The sequence below is a fragment of the Podarcis filfolensis genome, assembly GCF_964270895.1.
Source record: "Podarcis filfolensis genome assembly, chromosome: 9".
In the NCBI taxonomy this organism is placed as follows: domain Eukaryota; kingdom Metazoa; phylum Chordata; class Lepidosauria; order Squamata; family Lacertidae; genus Podarcis; species Podarcis filfolensis.
The window spans coordinates 41,578,728-41,593,032 of NC_139610.1; the positions used below are offsets into that span (position 1 = coordinate 41,578,728).

Genomic DNA, 14,305 nt, shown 5'->3' on the forward strand with positions numbered 1-14,305 from the left:
TCATGTGAAAAGCCCAAAGACAATGTTATTTCAGTTCCTCTGTTAATATCTATAACTCCCTCCCTTTATAAGTTCTGTAACTACTTATGAATTTATAAGTTCATTTGTAACTACTACTACTACAATATTTTCTCAGGCGAGAACAGCTCAGGGTAATTTGTGCATTAAGCTGCCCTGGGTTTTGGCAGCTTGGAGATGCATGAAATAACATGATCACACCAAAACTCTGAGCTCACAAGAATAAGGAACAGGTCCAAGTTCCCAATGATTTATAACCTGAATTAGGTATCGACTCCCTTTCCATGTGTGCTTGTGAATGAAGGGTCAATGCAAGGTGAAGTTCTAGGTTGTTGAAATACAGACAAGTGTAACTGAACTTGTGGGTGTATCTTAAACATTTTACTTTAATTTTTTTTAAAAAAAAATTCACAATCTTTTTTTTTTTAAAAAACCTTATAATTAAAAACAGAACTTGCAGTTTTGTCAAAACATATACACAAATTCTGCACTATATTTATAACAAGGCGAAAACATTGAGAGGGTGGATATTCTCTTGATAGTTATCATTCCAGAACATAAAGAACAAAGACCATTTCCCCATAAATCAGTTTGGTTGGTGATCTTGTATTTTCCTACAGTATGACAAGTTAGTCAATATTAAGATGGACCAAATTTTGTTAAACAAATTCTGTTATTTGGGAGGCAGAGTATAACATAATGAATAAAATCTTAGGATTTGGACTGGGTGGGGTGTGTGGTTTTGAGTTCCAGGTAAATGCACTGTGAAGGAGCAGCTGAGTAATGAGATTAAGGGCCCTGCAAAATGCTAATGTAAACAGTTTTTAAATTGTGGGAAATCTAAGTGATTTGCTGCTAAAACAAAATGAAAAATCTGATACTTCAGGAACATGAGGTGAAGATCTTATAAAATTCATATTGGACATGTTTCTCCTTCACAGCCAGCACAACAACCTTTTGTTTGTGTCAATGACAGTAAAGCCAGTTTGCTTATATTTCATAGGATATGGCTGGAAATTAGTAAAGAAAACACAATGCAGAATGCCCATTTAACTTTCTTGATCTGTTATCAGGATCAAATGAAATTAGACACTCCCGAACTACAATATACTTCCTGTGTTTCTCATGTATAACCAGCCATACAAGTTTTTATAACCTGGAAGAAGCACCTAATTATGCATATTGTGAAAATCGTTCCAAATATCAAAAGGCATGTTTGTATACTACACTGCGTCGCTGCTATCCATGATACATGGGCAGAAACCAAATATGAAAGGAAATGTTACATTAAGGTGATTGAAGGGGTGACACTTGATTGATGAGGAGTGGCACCACCCTGCTGGCCCGGCTGCTCATGTGTTGATCTAGATGTGCAAGCTGCTACTCAGGCATAGGTTTTGCCAGCTCAGATCTCCATGGACACAGGGTTGGTGTCAGCAGTATCAGATTTAGGGTGGAGTGGGTGGTTTCCCCCCCCGCAGAGCACCAAGCTGCAGGGGTGCCACATTGAGAAGATCCATAATAGAGAAGATCCATTTGGGGGTGCCAAATTTTGGCTTCACTCAGGGCACGGTATTACAAAAGATTACCAAAGTAGGCCCCTGGGTGTCAGAATTCTGGGACCTTGGGACAGTCTGGCTGACAGGCCCTCTGCTGCCGATGGTTGCCTGCCCCTCCCCTTTGGGGTGGCAGCACCTCTTCCCCCTGACCCCCCTATTCTTCTTCTGTATCTTCACTGCTGAAATTGTGGGGACAGGTCTGGTATCTTCTTCACACCCTCCCTCAGCACCTGGCCTCTGAGAAAGGGCTAGGAGGGTCCTTCTCAGAGTGAGGGTTTTAGCGGGAGGTGGCTCCACCAGTTTGCTGTGGTTGCTAGAAAAGCTTAAACTGAGTTTTAAATGCCTTGCCATGTTGCAGAGAATGCCAGGCTCTGAAAAGAAAGATGTATTTGACTTTCTCAGAGCCCAGACTAGTGGTGAGTGAATGGGTAGTAGGCTAAGGAGCCCGCCTGAGTCCTGGGTCTCTCGACCTAGCCAATCACCTGCATGGTCACTTGGGGGTGCAGGAAATGGGACCAGCAGCAGAGTTCTGCTCTGCTCCACGGTAACTGTGTGGCACCTGCTTTGCATGATTTATGGATGAAAGGAGCTAAAGAAATATATTTTTTCTTGTGAAAGCAAATCACATACTGTATGGATAATACATATTTCCTTTCCCCAACTGGTGCTTAGCTTCACACATAAGTAAATGCGAAAATAAAAAATAAAAAAATGTAAACATAAGAATACAACCACCCTCATAATGTAAACTCTCTCCCTCCAGCTCCCCTGAAATTCTTGTAGTAATCAAAGTACAAATTGTGCAGCATTTTATCTCTCTTAGGTTTTTATCTCTTGAAATAAGCTCTACACTTTGGAAACCAAAATGACTTTATGTCATGGTATGGCTCAGATTTTGTCATCAAACAATTGATTAGGTTAATCAGTGAAAAACATTTTGGCAGGCTGAAAATTTGTGTCCTATTAATCAGTTATCAGGTTAACATTCCATTATGAGCAAGGGGAGGCATCTCTTCTGGGATGATGCCTCCTGCAGCAAAGGTGGAGAACCTGTGGCTTTCCAGATGTTGTTGGACTCCAACACCCATCATCCTTGTCCCCTGGCCATGTTGGCTGGGGCTGATGGGAGTTGGAGTCCAACAACAACATCTGGAGCGCTGGATGGAACAGGTATTCCATCTCTTATTTTAAAAAACAGAGAGATCGTTTCTCTTTACAGCCCACCCCCACTAATATGGTTAACAGATTAATCAACCAAAAGTCATATGATTGATCAACTAAGATTTCTTTACAAATTCCCCCCTCTTTTTAGCGAACTGGTGCTAAATATTTGCTGAGTCATAAGTCTGTTTTATGCTCCCATGTCTGAGGCACATGATTCCCCATGATCTCGCTTGCCTCTCCATCACTCTGCTCTCCTTTTCGCCATATTCCCCTCTTACCCTAGTTAGATGTTCACATATTCTGAAGTTAGGAAAACAGACTAGTAACCGTCTGTTCCTGCCATGAATGCCACTCAGTGAACCAGCCACTAGGTCATGCTCAAGTGCAGTGCAATCTTGTTTTCCCTTACACAGAAATCTTGTTTCACCTCCACAATGCTTTCAGTTTTTGCCAGTCTGGCACTTAATATGAAAATACAAGCAACAAATCAAGCTTAATTAATAGCCTTTCGCTATTGAAGTTGACAAACTGAAGCTAGGGGAGCATTAGCTAGGTTTACTCATTCGGCCAGCTTTTATGGATTGCCCAGTCCTATGAATCAGCTTCAGTTGCCTGCTGGGCTGTAGAAAGCTGCAGGCAGCAAACGGAGTAGGCATCCCGCATGCACAAAATGAGCAGCCCACCCAGTTCTTTCAGGTGTTGCCTGTAAGATCAGGTTCTTAGATTTTTCAAAGTCTTTCAATGTGGCATCTGTGAGGATACTTTTTCTTCTGTCGTGAGTTCCTCTAGCAAGTTATCTGGCTGATACAAGCTCTTGCAGTGAGAAATTTATAGAAGTTAGAGCGCTACTGCAGAGTGAATCACAAAGTAATTCTAAGGTCCTATCTGCACCATGCATCTATTTTTTTAAAAAATATTTTGTTTATTTGCATTTCAAATGCAATTCGATATTGTTATGTCTTCTTTACTTTCAAAGATGCAAACATTTGTGGACTTGCGCACCATACTTCTAAAGCACTCTTATCAGTGCTATTTTTCCTAGAAAAAGAGGTGCTGGCACTCACCATGAATGCCTCACTTGTTCTCTTCAAAAGGCAATGGTGCCCACCTGAGAGGTGTCAAAACAGAGTTTCAGGGAGTTCCGGCTGAAAAAAGTCATATTATACCCTTTAACAGACATGGCTCCCCCCAGAGAATGCTGGGAAGTTTGTTAAGAGTGCTGAGAGTTGTTAGGAGACCCCTATTTCCATCACAGAGCTACAATCCTGAGAATTCTCCGAGAAGAGGGTTTTATTGTTAAAACAATTATGGGAACTGTAGCTCCCTGGGGGGAATAGGGGTCTCCTAAGTGCTCCCCACTTCCTTAACAAACTACAGTTCCCAGCATTGTTTGGGGGGGGGGAGCCATTACTGTTTAAAGGGATATGAGACTGCTTTAAGTGCAAATGGGGCCTAAGTCACATCATCATAGTGGATGATAATGACCAAGGTCATAATCACTGTGATTGTGATGACCAGGGCTGATGGGAGCAGTACTAAGGAGGGCACCAAGATGGACCCCTGGACTGCGAGACAGTGACTTCATGGTCAAGTGGACATCTGAAACAGGGTCTCTATCCACTGCCCAGCATTACATTATGTTCAGATCCCAATTAATGACAGGAAAGTAACAACAAAAAGCAAGGCAAGACTGTGTGAATCCAGTGAGTATTACACATTTGGGATTTGCTTCCGTATTGGAATTGGGTGTAGGATGTCTTGAGCAGGTGTCCTGTTATAGCCTGGGCCAAAATAAATAATACAGCAGCACTGTGGACTAGGGATATAAAAAGGCCTTGGGGTTTTTTTGTTGCATCCTATACTCATCGCATGCAGCATTGTTTCCATTCTGCTGCAGGTCATCTTCTGCCCAGAACTACATTCTTTGTCTCACCATCAACTGTGGTGAAATTTTGTAACTTGGATAAATAATTATGTAAATTATATCACCATTATGTTATTGCTCTTCATTCCTTTCAATGCAAATATAATGCAATGCAAATGGAAGCAAGGGGAGTATAGTCAATTACATATGGTCTGCAAAATGAAAGCAACAATCACAGTGAATAGTGAACATATTTGCAGGATTGATTTCTATTCCAGACATAGGGAAAAATAAGCAAACACTGGCAATTTCTGCTCCTGTTTGCATTTTTGTCAGAATTCTGCAACATCCACACTGTGGACATAGTTGTCTACAGTGGTACCTCGGGTTACATATGCTTCAGGTTACATACACTTCAGGTTACAGACTCCGCTAACCCAGAAATAGTACCTTGGGTTAAGAACTTTGCTTCAGGATGAGAACAGAAATTGTGCTCCGGCGGCGCGGCAGCAGCGGGAAGCCCCATTAGCTAAAGTGGTGCTTCAGGTTAAGAACAGTTTCAGGTTAAGAACAGACCTCCAGAACGAATTAAGTACTTAACCCGAGGTACCACTGTATTTGTAATGTAAATATCACTTTCATATATGAAATTTTACAATGGAACCCTCTTACAGGATATTCCATTATCAATTTGCCCTCTCCTCAGTCTTCCATCTCCCATAGACACACAGTGTTCTGTGGCTAATACTGAGCATGTGCAGCCATATATTTGTATGCATATATGATCCACATATACATATACTTTATTAAATTTTAAACATACAAAACTTGAACACTTAACCCTCCCTTCATGTTACATCATTGAAAGAAAATACAAAGAACAAAGACCAGCTCATTGTGACCACAGTCAAATCCTGTACATGCTTGTGGAGATCATGCTCTCTGAATAAACTTATACCAAATGAATTTAAAATTATATTTCTTTTTCTGTTCATGAGCAACTCTTAATTTCTGTGTTAACTTTTCAAGCAAAGCTATCTGTACTCCTCATTGGCCTTTATGTGTGGGTGTAGGCATACATTTCACACACACACACACACACACACACTTTTGCAACCCTTGGTGTTCTCTTGAGCTGGCTGATACCTCCCTCTTTCCCCCAAACATGCTCATTTTATCTCTAACCATGATGACACACACCATCTGAACTCACTATTAGAGGGCCTGATGATTCCAGTTTTCAAATTTATTTTCTCCTTCCTTACTCTTCCATATCCGTCTTTGGCTAATTACTGCTAAAACCTCCAAGCAAGAAACTATTGTGTTATAGCTATCATAACAACATCCAGGTTTGCTAAATTAAATCTACATTTGCAGCATTTGAGTGACATACAATAGGTTCTTTAGAAATAACAAATATACACAGAGGTCATTAAAAAAAACACCCACCCACATTAGGTTATGAATAAAACAGCTTACTCTAAATGTTTTTGGCAAAGAACAGGGGTGGGGAAGTTGGTCCTGAAAATACCATTAACGTTAATTATTTTAAAATCAACACTGTACTCCAGTTTCAGGCTTACGTCCAGTTTCAGCTGTGTATCTCAGATAACCCAGCTCACAAACACAAATGGCCCGCCTAAAATGTCTTTTCCCCACATCCTTGCTCTTTCCATTTAAGTTTTTTAAATAGGTGAAGGAAACAGAGATTCAGGGGGGTGGGGGAAGCCCACTAAGGAATTTTATTTATTATGATTGGAAGGCTGAGGTTGGCCCTGTAAGGATCACTTTATATTTTATTTTGATTGGTGAGATGGGAGGAGGAGATATTTGTCCTGCCAACCACAATTCTTAAATGCTTCTCTTGCGCATGGGAGCCATGACCTTTTGCAACAGACAGAATGCCACAATACAAAGTGTTAATGCCTGGTGGGATTTTATTTTTATAGGAACCAAACAAGTCACTAATTTTCTTTTGCTGTCAGATTTCTTCCTTTGTTGGCCTAACATTGCAAAAGTACAGTTGTATCCCACACCATGCTTTGCACATAGCTGGCTGCTTATTTCTTTCTACAGTCTTCCCTTCCCTTTGGAGATTGGGGAACAACTCAATTTATTAGGAACCTATTTGGAAGTGCTCCTTAGGGAGCACCTCAGTTCATTGCAAGGCTGCCTCCTTTCATTTTTATTATTTATTTATTTATTTATTTCTCCCCCCCCCCCTTTCCTTCAAGAAAGTGAAGGCAATGTACATGGCTCCTTGTTCCTCATTTTTATCCTCTCTACATTTCTGTGAGGTCAGTTAGGTTAAGAGGTAGTGACTGGCCAAAGGTCTTCCAGTGAGCTTCTGGGCTGAGCTTCTTGAACCCAAGTCTTTCCATTCCTAATATGACATTCTAATGCAGAAATAGCCAGTTGCCGTTGGGTCCTAACTCCCATCCTCCCCTGCCAGCATAGTCAATGACCAGCATAGTCAATGACCAAGTATGATGGAAATTGTAGTCCAACAAATGGAGGGCACCACGTTGACTATCCATGCTCTAACAAAGACATAACATTAGTTCTTTTATCCAAGGTTATTGCAGAATAGTGGACTTAAAAAGCAATGGCCTTCTCCTTATTTGGGCAGTATTTTTATACTTGTGTATTTGTTTGGTCTCCTTAACCTTCTGTATGTGAGCCTTTCTGATGATCCAGCAGAGCTTCAAAAATAACATTATTTATTTACTTATTACATTTATATTCTGCCTTTTCCTCTAATGAACTCAAGGCAGCATACATGGTTCTATCCCCTCACCTTTATTCTCATGACAACCCTGTGAGATAAGTTACAATGACCGTCAGTGGCTGGCACAAAGTCAGCCAGTGGGCGTTGTGTGTGAGTAGGGAACTGAACCTTGGTCTCCCTAGTCCTAGTCCAACACTATGACCACCATGCCTCACACACCATGCATCACACACTGTATATACATCACAGTGTATACACACTGTATATACATCAATGACCTTCCCCTTCAACAGTGACTTAGCAGTCTATACTAATGCTGAATATCAAAGGTGCTACAGGTGCTACAGACCCTCAAATTCAGATGTAGCCTAGTTTGAGAGGGGAGGAGATGTTAGACCCCTATGAGCAAGAAGACTCTGTGACATGCCTCTGCTCTGGAACTAGTGACTTTGACCACCCAAGTGGGCAGCCCGAATCTGTCAATGAGTAAGCAAGCTGAATGCCCTGAGGCTTCTTTCATCCTGTGTGATCCCTCACTTACTATGACAGATGACACACCCAAAAGGCTGTTGAGTAGAGTAGGAATGCTAGGCCAGGCCCATTCAGTTCATTCCATTCTCCATGGAGGTGTGGGGCTTAGGCTGTCACCAAGGACAGCACCAGGACGTGAAGCCCCTGTTTGTTGGTTTATTATTTTTATTTACATACTGTCCTTCATCCCACATAATCCCAGGGCAGTGCACACGACAGAATAAAAACAATTTGCTTGCCCAATGTCAGTATGTAACATTAAACCACTAAATAGCAAATGGCAAAATACCTCTGTTCATGGCATCCTTGATCTTTCATAGACCTCTTTGAAATGTCTGAGGAGAAAAGATGTGCTTTAAGCTGTCATCTATAAAACATCAGTGAGGGACACAGCCTTATTTCTAGAGGAAGGGAATTCCACAATTAGGGGATCACCACAGAGAAGGCTCTATTCCATACACTCCAATAAGAGGCAACACTCATTTATGGGATTGTGAGAAGCGATCTGCAAGGAAGGCCCAGGTCCTGAGATAAGTGGACAGGTGCTCTTGCATGTAGTTCAGTTCTGAGTATTTAGTGTGTAACTAACACTTTGGGCCCACTAGCAAATAGGCAGCTTGTGCATTTCCAGCTAGATCAGTGTAATATAATTTGTTTTTGCTGCACTGTTCACAGTTTTCAACAGTCTTCAAGAGTAGCCCCATGTATAGCACATTACGGAAATCTGATCAGGAGATCACCAGGGTATGGATCACCATTTGTTTCTTCATTTTATTGAAGCAACTTTTCTCCTGCCTTGAAGCTTCCCGTGGTTTTACAAATCCTGATTCCTGCCTTTGTCATCCAAATCCATCAACCTCCATCCTGCCATCTGTCCCCAATGCCCAAAAACAGTGTGTCCAGTTGGAACCTGTCATTGTTCGCTCACTTGTTCATACCCCACTAAAATGGCTTGGAACCCAACTTTTGTTGGGTATCGGATGGTGTGTTAGGTCAAATCTATCTATACGGTTAGGGAATGGGAAGTGAGGTTGGTTCATTGCACGGCCATAATGGCATTGCGACTTGCAGGATGTTCAAGGCTCCAGTGAATTCAGCAGATCCTAGGATTATTGGAACCAGAGCCAATCCAACATCTATGTAGCATCAACTGACGGTGTAGGTGATGTGTCCCCTTTCAAATGTGCTGCTGCAAATAAGAGTGGAGAAGAGGAAATCCCTATGTCCTATGGACCTTTTATGTCTACAGAGTTCAGAGGACTGTGCTGACCAAAGCATATGGAATATGTTGGTTTTTTTAAAAGATATTTATTGGAGTTTTACAAAAACATAAATTTAAAAGATCATATAAAAAGAAAGAAATACAATAAAAGAAACATAGAAAAATACATAAAATAAGAAAAAGAAAATAAAAACAAATCCATTTTTGTAACCCTAACTCATTATCTTATTTCCTTGGCCTCCTCACACCTCCCCTTTTTGTATCCCCATTTAAATAATCAAATCAGCAAATCCTTACCCTCTTTCGTTTATCTTAACTCTATATCTTAACATATTATAACTCTATATTTTCCTCCATTTTCAGTTCAATTTTGCATGCTCTTGTTAACCTTGTTGCTAATGCCACTTATTTTCAATCCAACATCATTTTTAACATTCATTAATTTTACAGTGTTTCTGAAGATAGTCTTTAAATTTCTTCCAGTCTTCTTCCACCAACTCTTCTCCCAGGTCTCGGATTCTGCCAGTCATTTCCGCTAATTCCATATAGTCCATCACCTTCATCTGCCACTCTTCCAGGGTGGATAAATCTTGTGTCTTCCAATACTTTGCAATGAGTATTCTTGCTGCTGTTGTTGCATACATAAAGAAATTTCTATCCCTCTTTGGCACCAATTGGCCGACTATGCCCAGGAGGAAGGCCTCTGGTTTCTTCAGGAAGGTATATTTAAATACCTTTTTCATTTCATTATAGATCATCTCCCAGAAAGCCTTAATCTTTGGGCACGTCCACCAAAGGTGAAAGTATGTACCTTCATTTTCTTTACATTTCCAGCATTTGTTATCAGGCAAATGATATATTTTTGCAAGCTTGACTGGTGTCATGTACCACCTGTATATCATTTTCATAATATTTTCTCTTAAGGCATTACATGCCGTAAATTTCATACCGGTGGTCCACAACTGTTCCCAGTCCGCAAACATAATGTTATGACCAATATCTTGTGCCCATTTAATCATAGCAGATTTAACCGTTTCATCCTGCGTATTCCATTTCAACAGCAAGTTATACATTCTTGAAAGTATCTTAGTTTTGGGATCTAACAATTCTGTTTCCAATTTTGATTTTTCCACCTCATATGGAATATGTTTTGAAGGATGTTTGGACAAGATGCCTTTAGTGACTCATTCCTCTTTGGGTGTGCTCACCTCTTTCCTGTTATCATCACTTTCCATTTGCTTGCCCCTCCATAGGGAACTGAATAGTGACAGAAGCCAGGAGAAGGAGCTAGATTCAGACTTGGTATGCTTAGGACAGACTTAGTGAAATTAATGGAATTTATGTTCCGTCATAGCCTGATTAGATTTCTAATCTAAGGCTGTGCAAGCACACATTTGAAGTACATTTCCCCCCTCAAAGGATTCTGGGCACAGTAGTTTGTTAATGGTTGCTTGTAATTCTTTGAAGGGAGAAATGTGTTTTGAATGTGCTTTAAGGTTATACTGCACACCCAGCCTTGGTCTGGATCCAGCCTTATATATTCAAAGTATTTAGCTACTTTCCAAGGCTCTTTCTGTTATATACGTACCTGAAGCTCAACCTGTTTCTCAAACTGGCATCTGGATGGAGTTACAGTGCCGGCAAAGGCATATGCAGTATAGAAATGTAGACATAAGAATTCCATTTTTATTGGCCATATGCTTATAATTCTTCAAGTGCTGCAGAACATATGTTGCATCTTACTCCTGCCTATTTTAAGAGATTCTTTGCTATGGGATAATAAATAGAACTGGCACAACAAATGAGATTGCTAATGACATGCCAACATTTTTATAGCACAAATATTTGAGTCTAGGGTTGCCAGAAAAGTGTGATAAAGAGAATGTTGTGCATTGGCTGGATTTCCAAAAGAGGGAAGGGGAGTTGCTGATGAAAGCGTTTCTCTTCCACGTACTCACTTTGAAGAGCCCATTTGCCATTGCCTTGTACGAAGTTGTCTCTAGCTGTTGTGTGTGGGCAAGGAGTCTATAGCTTAAGTAGCAAGTTATCTTGCCCAACTTGAGATTCAGAAATTGTCTTTTCCCAATCTATACACTTCTTAAATCTGATGTGAACTCTGATATCAGGCAGTAGAAGGAGAGGATGTTTGGGAAAGCAGGTTATGAAAGAACACTCTGCATACCATGTCCAAAGATATCCACTCCCACCCCACCTTATTCCAGGAAGATAAAGTAAGTCTGATAGATCCCTTATACTCTCCTAGGCCTTTTTGTCACGCAGCCTCTCCTACTTCCCACCCAACCACTCCTTCCTGCCCAACACCTGCTTCTCCTTCCTGCCCAATGTCCTGCCCCATGACAGCCCTGGATTACTCTGGGTAGCCCAATCCAACTTGCAGTGATCCAGGGCTGCTTCCGGACTGCAGCAAAGCCTGCATTCCCCGCACCCCATAATTTGGCCCAATTCAGTTTGGGATTCAGGATTCAGCTGAATCTAGTACACATCCCATTTTAAAACAAATCTTAATAGTATTGGAGGTGGGGAGAGGAAAAAATTGTCCCCTGGAAAACTAAACATTTATCAAGAAGACATTCTCTTAGGTAGCTAAATCTTTCTGTGCAGCTTTTGCCCTTTAGAGGATATTGAGCGCCAATGCCCATCAAACCAAGACAGCATGGCTAATGGCCAGCAATGATGGAAGCTGCAATCCTGCAATATCTGGAGGGCCATAGGTTATCCACCCCGCTATAAAATGACCATGGAGATTATGACTGTGGTTTGGAGAAAGCAGCTCAACTTGTTAACGGCAACACTAAATTGACATGTTTGTGTGTCAGAATCGGGCCAGGATTAAATGTGTATATGTCAGATTACTTTTGAAAGTCCGAATTGGAGCGGCTTTCTCAATACGAATGAGAAAATTTAGAGACTGTGTTTTGAACTAATTTCTCCCCACCCCCATTACGTTTCTAAGATATACTCTCATCACTTCTGGCCTCTTGATTTAAAGTAATTGAGTTTTGGCAATTTGACTTGGACACTGGGCATTTGGCCTGTTCACATGGCTTATCCACTTGAGGTTAGCACAGTAGGTTATTTTGTTGCTTGATGCCTGAGCGTCAGGGGTGGCCAAACATTCTTGACATGTTGGCTGTGCAGTGATTTACAGCTTGAGGCTCCGGCTGCAATCATGCCAGCGAGGCCGCTGTTCTCTCTCGCTGACACATTGCACTTCTTGAAGCCACAGGCTCTTTCCCTGGCCACCCTACTCAGCCTCATTATAGTTATTATCCTACATTTCCTTTTGGCACAGAGTGCTGCATTATTTCTCCTTGGCACAAGGCTCCCCTCTTGACTCTTCCCCAGAGGACCTAGCAGAACTGGACAGGAATAAATACAAGCAGGTGATTATGGCAAAATGTTCTCTCTGTGCGTGTGTTTGTGTGGGATTGTGAAGACGTTTAATCTGCCTCCATCTCCTAGACTTGTCTTGAAGCACATTTCAGAATGAAGTTTAAAATACTGACGGAAGCCAAACAAAAATATATCAGCCCGATATTGTTTGTTATTCATTGGTTCATATTTCTGAGGCACCCCACCCCCAAACCTCAGGGTGGATAACCATAAGTTAAGATGATATATAAAAAGCCTCCAGTTACTAAAGTTAATACTTGCTCTTTGGATGTTAAATTGTACAAAGTATTCAGCATTTGAACTGCAACCCTCTATTTCAGGAGCAACCAGAATGGTGCTCTGCAGATGTTGCTGGACTACAACATCCATGTTTTTGGCCAAGCCTATGGGAATTGTAGTCCAAAGTATTTGGAAGTCAACACATTTGCTATCCTCCTCTCTATTTTACGTAACTTGTGTTCAAAACCGTGCTGGTCTGTTGAAACCTTGACCTCCGCAAGAGGGGAATTTGCCCCATTGGCACAGATTGTTGCGAGAGGGGTTGTAAAAGTTCTGAAAACTAGATTTGCATAGTAGGTGACAGCTTGACAGGCTAATAAAAGAAAACTATTTGTAAGGCAAGGAGCAGGGCACAAACCACCACTGTCAGGGAGAGGCAAACGGGAAAAGATTCAAGAACAGAAACCAGCACTTATAGAGAGCCTAAAGAGATCATTAGCAGCCTGTCGTCTGACAGCGAGTCTGACACAGGGAGGGAGGAGGATGAGCCTGGAACGAGTCATTCTGTGCACAGAGGAAGTCAGGGGCGGGGTTTCCGCAGACTTGCATGCTGGGTAAAGAAAAGGGGGGAAAAAGTAGATGCGGCAACTGTGCCATAAGGGTCGGACGTAAATTGAAACGCTGGAGATGTACTTTTGAACTTTGTCAATAAATCAAATAGATTGGAACTGGCCGTGAGCCCGGAGTTTTATCTATGCCAGCTTGACAGCATAAAGCTTCTGACAACCACCACCAATTATTTGAGAACTAAGGATGGGGAAAGATATTGACGGTTCGCATTTTAAGGCAATGCAGCCAAATTTGCACTCCCCTCCCCAATACCTGAAATGAAATGCAGCCACCTGAATTTTGCACATCTCTGAATTTTGCACTGCACTACTCCAAGCAGAAATGTATACCAATATGCAAATATGAGGGAACAGAATGAGCAAAAATGCCCAATGCTAAGGAAAATTGCTTGCAAAACTGTCTATATTGGCGAGGAAATTATATTTAAAAGTGCATGGGTTTTCATTTTTTAAAGAAAAAATGCAAACTGATGCTGAAATGGGGTAAACTGAACTTAAGAATGAGAAACTGAGAGAAACTCAATTTGTTTCTCTCCATCCCTAGTGAGAACTGACTTTCCTATTTACTAAGTGACTTTACACTTGGGGGTAAAATGAGTTTGCACAGTGAGCACTTCCAATCCATGATTGAAAAGGTAAAGGGACCCCTGACCATTAGGTCCAGTTGTGGACGACTCTGGGGTTGCGGCGCTCATCTCGTTTTATTGGCTGAGGGGCGTACAGCTTCCGGGTCATGTGGCCAGCATGACTAAGCTGCTTCTGGCGAATCAGAGCAGCGCACGGAAATGCCGTTTACCTCCCCGCCGGAGCGGTACCTATTTATCTACTTGCACTTTTGACATGCTTTCGAACTGCTAGGTTGGCAGGAGCAGGGACTGAGCAACGGGAGCTCACCCCGTCGTGGGGATTCGAACCGCTGACCTTCTGATCGGCAAGTCCTAGGCTCTGTGGTTTAAC

The 14,305-nt window shown here is 41.6% G+C and overlaps 1 protein-coding gene across 8 annotated transcripts in view; it reads left to right on the forward strand.

Moving 5' to 3' along the window:
• The first annotated feature begins 4,281 nt into the window (after positions 1 to 4,281).
• LOC310742458 (uncharacterized protein) overlaps positions 4,282 to 14,305 on the forward strand; it is a 155,518-nt gene continuing 145,494 nt past the window's right edge. For 6 of the 8 annotated variants that reach the window (XR_014538456.1, XR_014538457.1, XM_083571988.1 and 3 more), the window contains exon 1: positions 4,282 to 4,444. Coding sequence is in view for 1 of the 8 variants with exons in the window: in XM_083571992.1 (XP_083428118.1) it covers position 4,444 (1 nt within the window). In the remaining 7 variants the exon portion in view is untranslated. Of the gene's footprint in view, positions 4,445 to 10,339; positions 10,389 to 12,399; positions 12,491 to 14,305 lie in introns of all 8 variants that reach the window. The other 2 variants (XM_083571989.1, XM_083571990.1) reach the window with 2 other exon arrangements.